General features: G+C 43.2%; 1 protein-coding gene across 1 annotated transcript in view; it reads left to right on the top strand.

Moving 5' to 3' along the window:
• Positions 1-10,570, top strand: part of ca10b (carbonic anhydrase Xb) — a 77,820-nt gene extending 67,250 nt beyond the window's left edge. Inside the window, exons 7-9 of the mRNA XM_003964268.2 lie at positions 128-282; positions 3,468-3,642; positions 10,005-10,570. Coding sequence (XP_003964317.1) covers positions 128-282; positions 3,468-3,642; positions 10,005-10,027 — 353 coding nt within the window. The 3' untranslated portion in view covers positions 10,028-10,570. The remainder of the gene's footprint in view (positions 1-127; positions 283-3,467; positions 3,643-10,004) is intronic.
• Positions 10,571-14,978: the final 4,408 nt, after the last annotated feature.

Here is a 14,978-nt window from a genome sequence, read left to right as displayed (position 1 = left end):
CACATGTGCATGCTCATCTCTTCTTCCACGGTGTTCATATAATGGTTGTAACATACCGGTAAACATTCCCACAAGGCACTGCTACTTTAACCTGTCTCTCTCTCTCGCTCTCTCACTCTCTCTCTAGATGATGCTTTCCTTTTGATGGGCCTGAATATTGCCGACCTTTATCCTGACACCACGCGCTATATCACTTACGAGGGCTCCATCACCATCCCTCCTTGCTACGAGACCTCCACTTGGATCCTCATCAACAAACCCGTCTACGTGACGCAGATGCAGGTATCGGGGTGAAGGACAGCTCTGAAACAGTGATGGAGTGTCGGGTTACAACCATCATTTAATACACGTGGACAGCCACGGGTTTAATTTGACCTCTCAGTAATGTCAGCTTTATAGAAAAAGCCTCCCTTCTTGATGATGTTTTATCGGAACGAACTTTGACTCGACAGGAAATTGATCATGATTGATCAATCTGGGGGTCAAAGGTTAAACCCTTCTGTCCTCGCCCATTGCTGGTTATGCTAATGATACTTGTGCAGATATTAGATACAGCATTTTTAAAGATTTTATGGCTGGATGAGGTATTTTTTAGTTGTTAGAAGTTACAAATAGATGTCTGTTTATCGGTGTATATAGAGTGGTTTCTATATGCTGCCATTGCATCACAACCGAAATAAGCAGTTGTGCTTAAGGCTCATAAATCTATCAATTACACACTCCAAACGCTGGATTTTGACACCAGAGGTCATGTAGAAATTCTAATGCACTTTTCCAAATGATTTGAGGGGAGTGGAAATTGACCATTGTCATGAAAACCTCCCTGAAAATGACATTTAAACAGTCTGAAAATCAAAGGTTTTTAAAGTAAAATTAGACATTGGGCATTACATCGTTACTTACTCTGATTTTGTACCAGCAACAATTGGATTATACAGCAGGAATAAAGACGAGACATATTCTTTATAGAAACAACACAGCCACAACTGGGACTTACCTTCAGCATTAAGAGTAGTAGGCTTTGTCTCATAGCCCGATCATAGCCAAATAATAAATGCACGTTAGCTGTATATTTGTAAATAAAGTTAGTGCAGTTATTGACATCATCAGGGTTTTGGCTGGTAATTTTTATTCTCTCATTTTAAAAGCATCAAAGGAAATATTGGCTAAATCTGATAAATATGCTGCTAAATTAAGTGATTTTAGCAGGGGCTTCTGTAGACATCACAGATGTGGCCTAAATACCGCTAATAGCTACCTCTGTTAGCTTACTTGAGAGTATGCCCTTGAGTTATAATCTAGTAATAAGGTGAGTAAATCATTTTGTTTAGCCAGAACTCAGCAAATTCTTTCCTAATTGCACCAAACTTTACACACTTGTGGCTGATGGTATCACTCCTTTGTGTTGGCGGTGTAATTCTGCCCCAAGGAGCAGAGCAATTGATCATCCCCTCATCCGACTCTTCAAATCAAGAAGCTCCGTGTCAGAGTGCACACTTAACAATCATGCACAGTGCTCACCTGCGTGCAGTCGACACCCACACTGCCATTTCCTCGCTCTTACCAACCCCCCCAACCCTTCTCGCACATGCTTTGTTCTCACTTGTGTGACATCTTCCTCTAAACTTCCTCTCTTCTTCCTCATCCTTCAACCTGTCCTTCGCCGTTCTACTTTCTAACACACTTGGTTGCATTTTGATTTTCTGCCATTTTGAAACACTCCTGAAATGCTGTAGATTATTTCATTTTCCTGTTACAGTGACAATTAGCATGTAATCCCATTAAGAAGATAGATAGATAGATAGATAGATAGATAGATAGATAGATAGATAGATAGATAGATAGATAGATAGATAGATAGATAGATAGATAGATAGATAGATAGATAGATAGATAGATAGATAGATAGATAGATAGATAGATAGATAGATAGATAGATGGATAGATGGATAGATGCTGAGGGCTGTCTCTGACTGACAGACAGCTCCTGGCAGCAGTTGTAATCTGGAAGCAACTCATAATCTGCTGCCCAGGGATTAGAATAACCATAATGAGCGCAGGACTTCTCAGCGATAGAAGAGGAGGAAATCCCACAGAGACGAGGGTGGACGTGCAGCCACAGTGTTGTCAGGAAGTCTTGTTAAGGTTCTGCTGAGTGCGGTTGTGTGGAATACGTGACGACGCCATATAACGGTAACTGTAGCCCGTTACATTCTCCGACTGTGGCCACGCTCAGCTCTCGGTGGTTAGCGCTGCTGCCTGGCCTCAGGTCTTCCTGAGCAGTTTCCGTGATTATTTATTTATATTCTGTGCTCTCTCACGTCCCAAAACGAGCAATATTAATCCAAGGCCCTGATTTACCAGCCTGATCTGGTTCACAAAGGTCTAACACACAAATATGGGTTAAACATAAAGGTCAAAAGTCTCTGTAGAAGTGTGTACGTGAGTGATAAAGTACCTCATTATTAATATACACCTACATTCATTTCATAATAAATAAATTCTTGGGTCATTAATAACAGCCACAGTTCTAATGGTTCATCATAAATTAAAGGCCACATAATGCGTTTTTATCATTCCTGCAGCGTGTAGAACCAAAGAGTTTCATCAAATACATTTTAAAAACTGAGTGAAAGATGATCTTGCTGAAAATCTATCAAATAAACAACACAAGTCAGGTCAACTTTTTATCAGAATCCGGGCTTTTCATTATGAAAGAAACATAAATAATTTAATTCCCCACAAAATGTATTTTATTCAAAGCACCTTTCGCTGACTCTCTGGTGCAAAAATTTAGCAAGAACCAAAACCCTCAATAGTTACCTGCAGAATTCACAGACCGAAAGTGTTGGAAACAGCACACGCAAACAGCCCAAGTGAATATTTCTCCTCTCCCCTCTCCTCTCCTCTCCTCTCCACTCCTCCCCTCCTCTCCACTCCTCCCCTCCCCTCCTCTCCTTTCCCCTCCTCTCCTCTCCTCTCCTCTCCTCTCCTCTCCTCTCCTCTCCTCTCCACTCCTCCCCTCCTCTCCACTCCTCCCCTCCTCTCCTTTCCTCTCCTCTCCTCTCCTCTCCTCTCCTCTCCTCTCCTCTCCTCTCCTCTCCTCTCCTCTCCTCTCCCCTCCCCTCCTCCCCTCTCCTCTCCTCTCCTCTCCTCTCCTCTCCTCTCCTCTCCTCTCCTCTCCTCTCCACTCCTCCCCTCCTCTCCACTCCTCCCCTCCTCTCCTCTCCTCTCCTCTCCTCTCCTCTCCTCTCCTCTCCTCTCCTCTCCTCTCCTCTCCTCTCTCCTCCCCTCCTCCCCTCTCCTCTCCTTTCCTCTCCTTTCCTCTCCTTTCCTCTCCTCTCCTCTCCTCTCCTCTCCTCTCCTCTCCTCTCCTCTCCTCTCCTCTCCTCTCCTCTCCTCTCCTCTCCTCTCCTCTCCTCTCCTCTCCTCTCCTTCCCTCCTCTCCTCTCCTCTCCTCTCCACAGATGCACTCTCTGCGCCTCCTCAGTCAGAACGAGCCCTATAAGATCTTCCTGAGCATGAGTGACAACATCCGGCCCACTCAGCCTCTGCTGCAGCGCTGCATCCGCACCAACATCAACTTCAGCAAGCAGGGCCGCAACTGCCCCAACAACCGCGCCCTCCGCCCACAGTACAGAGGTAACGCAGTGTGTGTGCGTGTGTCTGTGTGTGTGTGTGTGTGTATTGTATTACAAAGACATTCTAATGTACAAGAAATGAGAGCAAAGTTTTACTTTCGTAAATCTAAAAAGTCTCAGCTCTGCTAAGAAAGCAGGTATATTTTATCAAAACTCACCACTGACCTCAACCGCCTCCTTTGACAAACAGCCGGTACTTTCTGCAGTAGCACACACACACGCACACACACACACACACACACACACACACACACACACGCGTTGTGACGTCCCGCTGCAAGGACATGCTGGTGGGGTTTCAATGGCAAGTTGCAGCTTCGGTTTTTTAAGGAACGTTTTGGGGGTATTTTTTGTCGCCAACATTCACGTCTTCAGCGACAGCTAACATGCTAACCAGCCCTGCAGACACGTGATGCCTAAAACAATAAAAATGAAACAAACCTTAACATTTGGGGAATAACTTACATTTTCTGAATATATTAAGATATAATGAATTACTTGCTTGGCTGATATGTTTTCTGTCCACTTACTGAATAATGATTATAAAAGAAATAATAGTTATTGGTTAAAAGCCAAAATTCTGGACAAAGCGATTATTATCTTATTGTATATTTAATATCTTTTTATACCACTATTAGAGTTAATAGAGTAAATCCTCTAAAGGCTATTATTTTAGCTGTACACAAATCTGAAAGAGGTTGTGAGCCGGTTGTCTACAGGTGTTTACAGGGCATTGTTAATCCTGTGCATGCTCCAGGTGGGTTTCAGTACAAATCAGCTTCTTCCCTCCAGTAGTTGGCTTCTATTGTGAAAGCTGCTTCAGTTTTGATAATCTGTCTGTTGAGTAAACTTTTATGCATCCTTCACACCAGCCTTGGGGTTCTGCATGGCAACAGTAGGTGCTGGCGTGGGATCCTGCTTAAATATACCTTTGTCTTGAGCCCTGTGACATATCCATATCCAAACCTCTTAAGGACATTTTCAGACATTAGCACTATTTTTGCAAAGCAGAGCAATAATGAGAATATTGGCCCTGGACTCCTGATTTTGGCTCTTCAGGCTTTGCCAGAGGCGACTTGGATAACTTTCCAATTTCAAATGAAGTATTCGGTGTAACCGTAAGAAGGGTGTCAAACCCTGACACTGGGCTTAGCCATCAACTGGAACTGGCAACCTGAGAAGGAAAACTCAACAGTAAAATACTTTTCACATCACGCCTTTAATTGGATCCATCCATCATTTACTGCTTTATCCCTTGGCCTTATACCTTAACCAGGTCCCAGCTGCATTCAGGTGAGAGGTGGGCTACACCATGGACAGCTCATCACAGGGCTATCATCTATAAAAAAGAGAAAAAACAACCATTCACGCTCACAAATAAAGTCGATTTACAGTCACCATAACACATTCTTTGGACTGGTACCAGAGAAAACCCGCACTGACATCGGGAGAACATGTAAACTCCACTGCACCGCTGTTCTGCCTTTAACTGTCTATTTAAATGTCTGAACGATTAGCTGAAAGTAGGCAATCCCAAAGGTGCTAAACAGTGAAAATGGGGGGGGGGGGGGGGGGGGGGGGCAGCCTAAGTGGTCATTTGATCCATTAAAAGATATCAAAAAACAGAACATGTTAGTTTCCACCATGGCAACCGTAGATCGCGCCCTCGGTTTTTGCAGCAGACAGATTTTGGCTTTGTAAAACACTCAGGAGAGTTTCACCTGCTGGCAGACGCAGAGCAGTCGGACCGTAGTTCCAGCCTAAGGAAGGTCCTCAGAGCTACAGCAGATCATTAAAAGCACCTGAAGTGGAGGGGCAGGGGTCAACTGAGCGTGGCACCATGTCAGCAGACTCCAGAATGTGAAAACACAGAGCGGCAGCGAGGGAGCGATCTCCTGGAAGCCCAGCGCGAAGGAAAGACAGGAATAACGATGATAAAAGATGTGCGCTTGCCGTTTGTGCAGAGAGGACGGGGAGTGTGTAGGTGAGCCGACTGTTGTTAGAGCGGCGCACACAACAATCGCGGAAGTGTTGTGAGTGTAGGAGTCCTTGTGCGCTCACGCTTCTCTCTGTCTTTGTCATCGATCCATATGAGCGGTGTTCTCATCACAACAAACAGATTCCACAGCCTCTCCTTGCCTCTGATAATGGTCAGTTATAATCTACAGCCGCCAACAGGAGTGTCTGTTTACCCGGGCGCAAAGCAGAGAGCTGCAAGTTCCCCAGGAAGACTTGGAAAGAAACACTGTTTCCACTTGTGCAGGGAAATCTATCCTGGTAATGTATAGATCCAGTTAGAGGAACAGGCAAACTAGTCCTTGCAGTTTCCGGAACAGCGTAACTTCCGAGGCTAAAGTTTTACGTTTGTGTTGGTTCAGCAGCAGTAAACTGATGATGGAGATCACAGGTGTCGTGTCATCCAATTCATTTTAGAGGGCTGAAAAGTTGGAATTCTGAAAAGGACTAACACATCCTGTTGGGAATTAAATCATTCCTGTAGGGTTATGCCTCAGCTTGGTCCCAAAACTGCCCCATCCTTGGTCCCTTCCTGGCCGTCCCAGCTTTCTCCCCCAGGTGGACCAGCATTAATGTGACAAACTGTCGGCTAAAGAAAAGTTCCAGTATGTCAGTAAGTGACATTTTCCTGCTGGAGTCAGGAAATTGAGTCTGTTCTATCCTGGACATATACTCCAATTAAAAGCTCTAACAAGACAGCCTTTTTGAGTTGTTTTAAGGAAATTCCTTCAGCCACAGCCCATTTTTAAATATTTAGAGGATTCCAAACTATGGTTAAAAAAATAAAAATAACAGACCTTGAAATTGTTGCAGTAGTTCTAATGTCAAATTTCCAGAAGACAGGCAATCACCACCAGGAACAGAACCTTCTAGATGGAGGTAATATTATTTCATTCTGTCCTCGGGTACTTCAGTCTCCATGCAGAGGAGAATGAGCATGAATCAACCTCCCCTGTTGGTAATGTAGATTCAGTAGTTCGTTGGTCTTATATATACTGTATATATATATATATATATATATATATACACTCCTTAACGTTTTAAAATTGAGCCACTCGTCTGGTGGTTCTTTCTAAGAAAGTGCTGCCGTCCCTTATAGAGGATGGAGAGACATTAGACTACCTGACCCTCTCAATGCTGGGTCTTCACTTCTACTTTCAGTAAGTTGGATCTGGGGGGAGAGGTAGACGTATCGGAATGTTTCTAGCATGATAGGCTGGCTAAGGTGAAAGCCTATGCTAATGCATAATGCTTCTCCCATTTGACTACTATAAAACTGGTATTTGGCTTTAAATTAACATGTAATCAGTATTTATTGCACAATGTGCACGTACACAATGTACACGTAAGTAAATGCGTTACTGCTGAGAGTTAACGTAGCAGCTTTAACTCCTGTGCAAAAAACTTCCTAACTGTGCCCGTTTAGACTTTTTTGATTTGAGTACAGATACCATTGCAGAAGGGGCCCTGGCAAAGTAATTGAACTACTCCCTGAGCTGATATTGCAGGATAAGTGGTCGAACATTACTGCATTCTCCTCAGAGATGAAACTGCAGATGATGAAAGCGAGAGCTGCGCTAACGTGGGAATAAGGATGACTGCTGCGCATGGAAAAGTTTTGAGACATGTGGTGCTGAGGTGTTCTTCAGGGTCAGCCTCCTCAGGGGAGAGGAGAACGGAAGACAGAAGACGGAAACAAACGAATGTATTCCTCTATTGAGTTCATTTGCGTCTTGCTTTGCTCCGTCCTTTTAACGGCTGTTTCATGCTGAACCTTCTCTCCTTTTCTTTGTGAGAGTTTAGGTGATATTAACTATTGAGAAAGATATTGATTTTTAGTGTTTATTCAGTGTTACATTGCTGCACAATAAGTCTGATTAATGTGAGGCGAGCAAAAATCCATTTTGGTAGTTTTTTGACACAACAAATTACAGGAATCTTTAATATCTGATTCAGTTATCAACAAATTTCTAATGCACATGATATCTGAATCAAATATAACACGCACGACTGATTTGATGATGCAGTAATAAACCTACCAGCATCTGTCATATGTAGAAACATGTTGCATATAGCATATACAGTATATAGTCTATATAGTACCTTTTGGATCTAAAGGTCCACAAGCCACATGTATTTATACTCCATGAAGCAACATCTAATGCATTTGGCCCTGAAAAAGTTAATTAACATGTACACAGGGTGGTAATTTTTGGAATTAATGCTGTCATTTGTTTAACACAATTAAGGCATTTGCAACCCATCATGTTAATGATGTAGCTGAAAGAGAGCAGAGCCAAGAGGAGTGATTTTTTTTAAATAATAATAATGATCCAGAAGAACCCCCTGGCACATATGATTAGTTTATGTACAAGATGAGGGGAGGGATGAATAAGTACATAATGATTTGTGCAACTGTGGGCAAGAGCTTTGTTTCACTCAAGCAGTATTAGCTGGACTACTACTACATCTCAGCTAAATGAATTTGCTTTTTTGGGCTTAAGGTTTAAGTCAGGGGTGGGGAACCTTTTTCATATCGAGGGCCATTTCAATTTTTATAAAGTCCTCCGAGGGCCATACTATTATGAACACATACCTAGGGATGCAAAAAAAAGACAAAAAAAAAGTCTATAACCACTGTGTTACTAAGTCTCATGATTGCTGCATTTGAGTTTGAATTATTTATTTAACACACATGCATATAAAATCACCAAAAAAAATAGAATAAAATGACAATCAAGTAAAATATGTTTTCATGATCATACAAAACAATAAAAAAAGGTGCAGAGTTGAGGCAAGAGACCCGTAAGGGCCTGTTCGAGGCCTCTACTCACAAAAACTGCAATACAACAAGATAATCAAGAAAATAAATGAAAAGAAAGAAAGATAAAGACAATAATAATAACAACTAGAAAGCACTCGGAGAGCGCAGACCTCCGCCAAGCGCAACAATTCCTGGCATATTGTGATTTCCACCATAAATATTAGTCCCACATATACTTTGACTACATATGTAGATTCCTTGACCATAAAAACATACCGTTAGCCACTGGAATCATAACAATATATGTCTTAGTTCAATAGTTATTCACGAAAAAAAATTCACGCTTTGAAACAATTTTACTTTGTCCGGCGCGAGCGCCTCAGCGGCGGCTACGAGGCGCGTTCACGAACTCTCCTTCGGCGTGAAGTTTCAGCTTCGTGGCTATTAATTCACTCACCACAAAACTTGCACGCGTAATATTCTCTCTGTCGGTACATGGTCGTGTTAAAGCTGCTTGTTGAGCCTCCAAACTCCGACGAAGAGCGTTCATTTTATCCAAACTCATCTGTCCTTTCAACTCGTCGAGTTTAGCGTGTTTCGCTATGCATTTTTCGTCCGTGTCAATCAGTCCAGCCCACTACGTACATCACATGCTGTGTTCACTGACCCTGACATTGACTCGGACGTAACATAACCGTCCGTTTTATCTCAGAAAACGGGAAAATATTTCCTCTTGTTACGAAAGAAATTTCAGGATACGAAAGGCTAAAATACGCTACCGCTGCTACTCGCAGCTCGCGGAGTTTAGCGAACGGTCCCACTGTATAAGTGCATATATAAAATATAAAAATCTTATTGCGTTGCGGGCCGGTAGAAATGGTCTCGTAGGCCGTATACGGCCCGGAGGCCGAGGGTTCCCCACCCCTGGTTTAAGTGAACTAGCTGGATAAATGTGTGTGTTGCCATTTTTCTTTATATTCCTACACCAATGGAGGAAGCGGAATCTATCGGGCACCTTTTTAAATCGGGATTAATCATGATTGATTCACACCTTCTCTGTGATTAATCTGATTAAAAACTGACAACCCAAGATTACCCAAGATTACAGGACAGTGTCAAGACAGCTGTCAGGACAAGACAGACAGAACCCATCACAACAGGGTCGTCACATAATGCAAAAATGTCCCTTACTGCATTGACTGTGTTTAATCTTCGGAGCCGCAACTGAGATTGACTGGCGCTACCGGGCCGTCTCACTCAGATCTGATGCATCAGCATCGCTGAGAAACCCGCTGAAAACATCACCTGAAAAAAGAAGAGCAAAATCAATGGCTTCCTGCTCCCTTCAGCCAATCCTGTGCAGAATAATTGATTCCATTGTACTAAAAGCAATCTTCCAATTTGAAACCTAATAAACATCACTTCATTATGCCAGAAAGGAAATGAAACTTAAAAAGATGAAAAAAAAAAGTTGAAGTGCTCAGTAATAACTTCTGAAAAACCTGAGGCAGAGCTTTGTTCTGTTAGCACACCCTGTTTACCCTTTTGTACTAATTTCCTCCTCTATCTCTTCTCTTCCTCAGTGAATCAGTGGCTTCTGAAGTAAGAGATAAACCCATGTCAAACTGCAGCGCCCAGGGAGCAGCGCCAGAGTGTAGAAGACAATTTCATACTGCAGAACAAAACAGAGACTCACCAACCTTGCCGATCCATCTGAACTGTGCGAACACTCCTCCTACATGTGAAGACTCATAACACAACTCACGTGGACAGGCTGGGAGGCCGCGCACCGGGTCCAGGAGTGTGATATAGTGTGTTAAGGACCCTCGTGTGATCACTGTATGTTCTTTTTTTAATTTATTCGTGTTGTGAGCTCACAAACATCAGAGATGTAAAGACTCTTTCATGCGCTTCAGCGGGTTTCATAAGACGATCGATGTTTTCAGCAGACGGTACACTCTGATAGGCCGGGATTGTTGCTCGGACACATGCACGGCCTTCAGCTACAGCCTGCAGGAAACACCGTCGTTTCCACTGGTCGTCAGAACCACTGGCGACAAAGAAGCGTCGACCGTTGTGAAATGGCAGTGACTAAAGAATGTCATTTTCAGCAGTAATGTGAATGATGCCGTTCCAAGGTTCCATTGAGTGGGAGTGGGGGGGGGGGGGGGGGGGGGGTAGTGCGTCTGCGACAACTACACAGGTCTGGAAAGTTCAGGGGGGTCACTCATTTTGCATGATTTTGCGACTGCTCACTTTTCTTGAGAGACTGACTCGAAAGACGTCGACAATGATAACAGGACTGAGTCTGCTGTGAAGAGCAGCGCACACAGCGGGCGCCAGACGCTCCCCGCCATTGTTTGATGAAAAGACTTCCAGCGAAGGTCGGATTCCACAAAAACAGTTGAGATGGACCGTCGCATCGCTGTCCAAGCAGCCGTTATTGAATTGTAACGTGGAGCCACAATAAAGCACAGCTGGAGAGAGAAAAGCAGGACATAACGGTCGCTTGCGTCCCAATAGCACATCTTTTCTAAAGCTACTTCACATGTTAATTAAAGCGGCTGTTGCTATTTCTCTGACACGTTTTAGACCCTGTCCACATTAACAGATGTTTATCTTTTGATTGTCTCATCCTGCCTCCTGTTTATTTGGACTATATTTCCTAAAACATGATGAAAATAAAGAGTTAAACTATTCATTTCTGAACTTGCTCGCCGTTGAAAATGCAAAATATCTCGTTAGTCTGTACAGGGTCTTAAACGTGGAGGACGGCTGACACCGTCGCGCCACCCATGGTGCAGGTTTAAGGAGTAAAAATCGTGGGGGGGTCTGGGCTATATATGTTCAACTCACAACAATGAGAATGTTCGTACACTGAAACCAAAATATTTTGATTCATAAAAGAACTTTTTGTCAGTTTAGGCGGCAGGTGTGTAATTATTTGGACAGTGACATGATTTTGAGTACTTTTGCTGTGATGAAAGTGGAGGGAATCTGAATTAAATACTTGTAACTCCGAAAACAGTAAGTGCCATATTTTTGTACGTTCTCTTACGTTGACCCTAGAATTAATTTTGGTTTTCAGTAGAGGCCAAAAGGTGCCACTGTCCAAACACTTATGGACCTGACTATAGTGTACGGCCACATGTTTTTGTTGCTTTTACTTGTTATTTTATTCTATAGAACAGAAGGAAAAGGTGATACTTGACATCTGAGTCCTGCATGATATTGAGTTGGGTGGGTATTATTCAGGTTGGAACCCAATTGTCTACTGTTTGTGCAAATTCTGGCTGATCTAATATGCTTTTGGCTTCATTTGTGTACAGTGGCATTATGTGGAGACGCGTCTTGAATCTTTGTTTAATGTCAGCGGCCCCTATCCACCATCCCAACTGTCGCCATGCGTGAACTTGTTTGCTCTTTAACCAATATTTTGTTCTCAACGATGACTACATGCGCAGCTTAATGGTGTGTTATTTGTCCGCCACAGGGCGAGACCAGGCTGGAATATTACAGTCTAATTTAAGTCCCATTTTTAAAATGATATTTCAAGACAATTTTGAACATGTTGAAGAAAGTTATGTTTGTAATAGCTATTAAAGCCATGAATCGCCATAAAACACTTGCTTCACTCAATGTTGTGGTTTTAGTTGGAGTTGCCAAAACGTTATGTCTCTCCAAAACCGCCTAAGGCCTTGGTGCTCTTACCGGTGCCACACAAGCATCTGTGCATCAGAAATAGGACAAAACCACAGGCAGGCTTTTGTCCTTGCGAATCAGACAGGCTGAACCCAAACAGCCCGCATTTATTAGTCAGGTCTCCATTAGTTTGAGCTGAACGAGGTGCTCTGTTCCACGCAGTGAATGGGTGACCTTCAGTAGGTATATAACAGCTCAACACCAACACAACACTGTATGTTTGCTGTTTCTGTGTTATTAAAGAAAGATTTGAAATGTGAGGTCTGAAATCAGCATTATTGCACCGCCATAAAACATAAGCGGTGCGTGGGACGGCGCCCGGTGAGTATGAATTCACTCGATAACGCTGGATGTTTACACCTTTTCGGGCAAGAATCATTAACGTTATTATGGCTTAAAGTTGTAAATCAAAGCAGAGTGGAAAGATTGAACAAAAGCCAGCTTTAGATGCAAACCCCTTCAGAGACTGGCAGCGAGTAACATCTCGTCATCCCCCCGGAAATCTAAAGTCAGAATTGGCTCATAACTTTGTGCCAGTTTATTTGTGCCTCTCAGTCCTCGGGGGCTTGTCTCAAAGATTTTTCACATATTCATCAAACATGGCTCGGAATACAAATTGTTGGTAAATGTCACAATGAAAATTACTACAAAACCCTGTCATTGCTTCCTCATTAGAACAATAAAATGCAGCAGGATTGATGTCAGCTCCATCTCATTAGAGATGAGAATGATAATGCCAGATTTGATAGAAAACAAAACAAGCACCCGGCAGACAGTTTAGGACAGGTTATATAAGTTCTACCACAGAAAAGGAAAGTAGGTCAGACACGCGACTTACAGCAGACCTTTACCCGCAGGTTGCAGCATTAATCGTTCAATCAAAAAACAAGAGTGGAGAGATGAGAGCAATGGAAGCAGAATGTTACAGCACAGGTAAAAGAGTGCTAAAGGATCTGATCCAGGTGTGTGTATGCGCTGACTTTACATAAAGACCAAATATATATATATATATTTCTTCCGTTAGCTGCTGCCTTGACGGTCCATTCACAGCCTGGTGCACATTATAAAAGCACACATGCATTAAACATTGACGACAGGTGTAGCAGCCTCTTTTGGTACATGTTTTGCAGGTGGAATAATTTCTTTTCAGCCATTGTGATGTTTGTTGGAGGGGGGAACCTCATCTCGCGCAGCACACGTGGAGCTTAAGGGTGTGTTATTTATAAGCAACTTTGTGCTTCAGCTCAGCCGGCCTCGGGGGAAGCTCGTTTCAGTCAACATGCATTCGCGAGCACTCGCCAATTAAGGTCAGCGCCCACAGCTCACAGTCATATGTGAGAGGTGGACCACAGATTGAAAAGCCAAAGACTTCCGGTTCCGCTTCCACAACACCGTGCTACACCAATCTACTTATCATCACGAACCCTTCTCTGGTGTTAACTCGGCAACTCGCCGCCCTCTGGCTCAGAATCTACGGATCAGACATGGAGGAGCGAATCGTCCTCCCAGCTGCAATGAGATAGTAAGGTCATTGTCCGAAGCTAATAGGACTGGTGTCTGCAGACATCAAGGATGGAACCTTGATACCGAAGACAATTCTGCCTAACTAACAAGAAAAAGAGGCAATAAGGATAAATACAGATATACATTGCAGAATAGGAATGTATCTATTGCTGAGTATATGATGGAGGTTTTCAGCTGGTGGTGCTGCTGAGCACATTCTGCACATGAAGCTGCAAACCTGCCTCCTCGATTACATAAGCACGTGCTCCAAACTACACGAGAATTGTTGTGCTGAGATGTGATATCTACTGTATTCGCCCTCAACCCAAAGGAAACCCCATGTTATGTAACAGATCACTCCGCTATTCCGAGTCCCACTTATAAAGTGCGGAGTCTTACGTGGCTGCATAACAGTTCGCAGTGTTCTGCCGAAACAGATGCTGCCAAACGTGCCCTGTGGAGGGATGTGTTTAGCTGTTCCATGCTTTAACCCAAGCGATTGATGCAGGGGAAATCCAAGATATTGGAAAAATGACACCGTCTAAGATCGTGTAGATCATTCTTATTAACAGAGCCGTGGTGTAATCGCGGGGCAGCAAATATCTCTGCCTAAATGCTCAAGTTAACACGTGCCGATGAACGTGGCTGAGACCATTTCATCAAGGTAATGAAATGTGCTGCTGCAGTGAATCCCAACACTGCGGCGTCGTGTTTGCAGACTTTGCGCTCACGTTTGTGAAGCGGTGATTAATGCGCACCAGCTCCCGCTCTCTTCCGCATCAACGGCAACTTCTCAGCACCGGCTGGCAGAAGAACATAATTAAGTACGTCTGCCTATCACACAAGCTCAAACGTGTGGGTTTACACACGTGTACACGGCACCATAGTGGTAGCTGCAGGAATTTAGGTCAGGCATTACAAATAGAAGAGGGAGCTCGACTGAAAAGGCATTACAGTATTCATAATAATCCAAATTTGACTTGTATCTGTTGGGAGAAAAAGGTGGTGGTTTGTTGCTGGAGATCATCCAGGTGGACATCAGGTGGATGGTCCACTGCGCTGCGCTCACTGACATATTATGGAAATTCATGCTCACTTGAGATGCGTTTTAGCACTGAAAAAGCACAGTTTCTGCATTAAAATGCTCAAAAATGTGAGTATATATGCATAGAGTCCAGCATTATAACAGCCTCATAAATCATTTAACTTCTCTCAGTATTTCAACACGGCGTTCCTGAAACGCTGATGTAATTATGCTGACTTGAATAGAGAGACTTTTTTTAAAAGATTATTTGCGACAGAATATTTGTCTTATGAAGCAAAAAGATCTTTTTGGCACATTTGGAAGTGAT

The sequence above is a fragment of the Takifugu rubripes genome, chromosome 5 (genome assembly GCF_901000725.2).
Source record: "Takifugu rubripes chromosome 5, fTakRub1.2, whole genome shotgun sequence".
Classification (NCBI taxonomy): Eukaryota; Metazoa; Chordata; class Actinopteri; order Tetraodontiformes; family Tetraodontidae; genus Takifugu; species Takifugu rubripes.
This window is presented reverse-complemented; position numbering and strand designations above follow the sequence as displayed.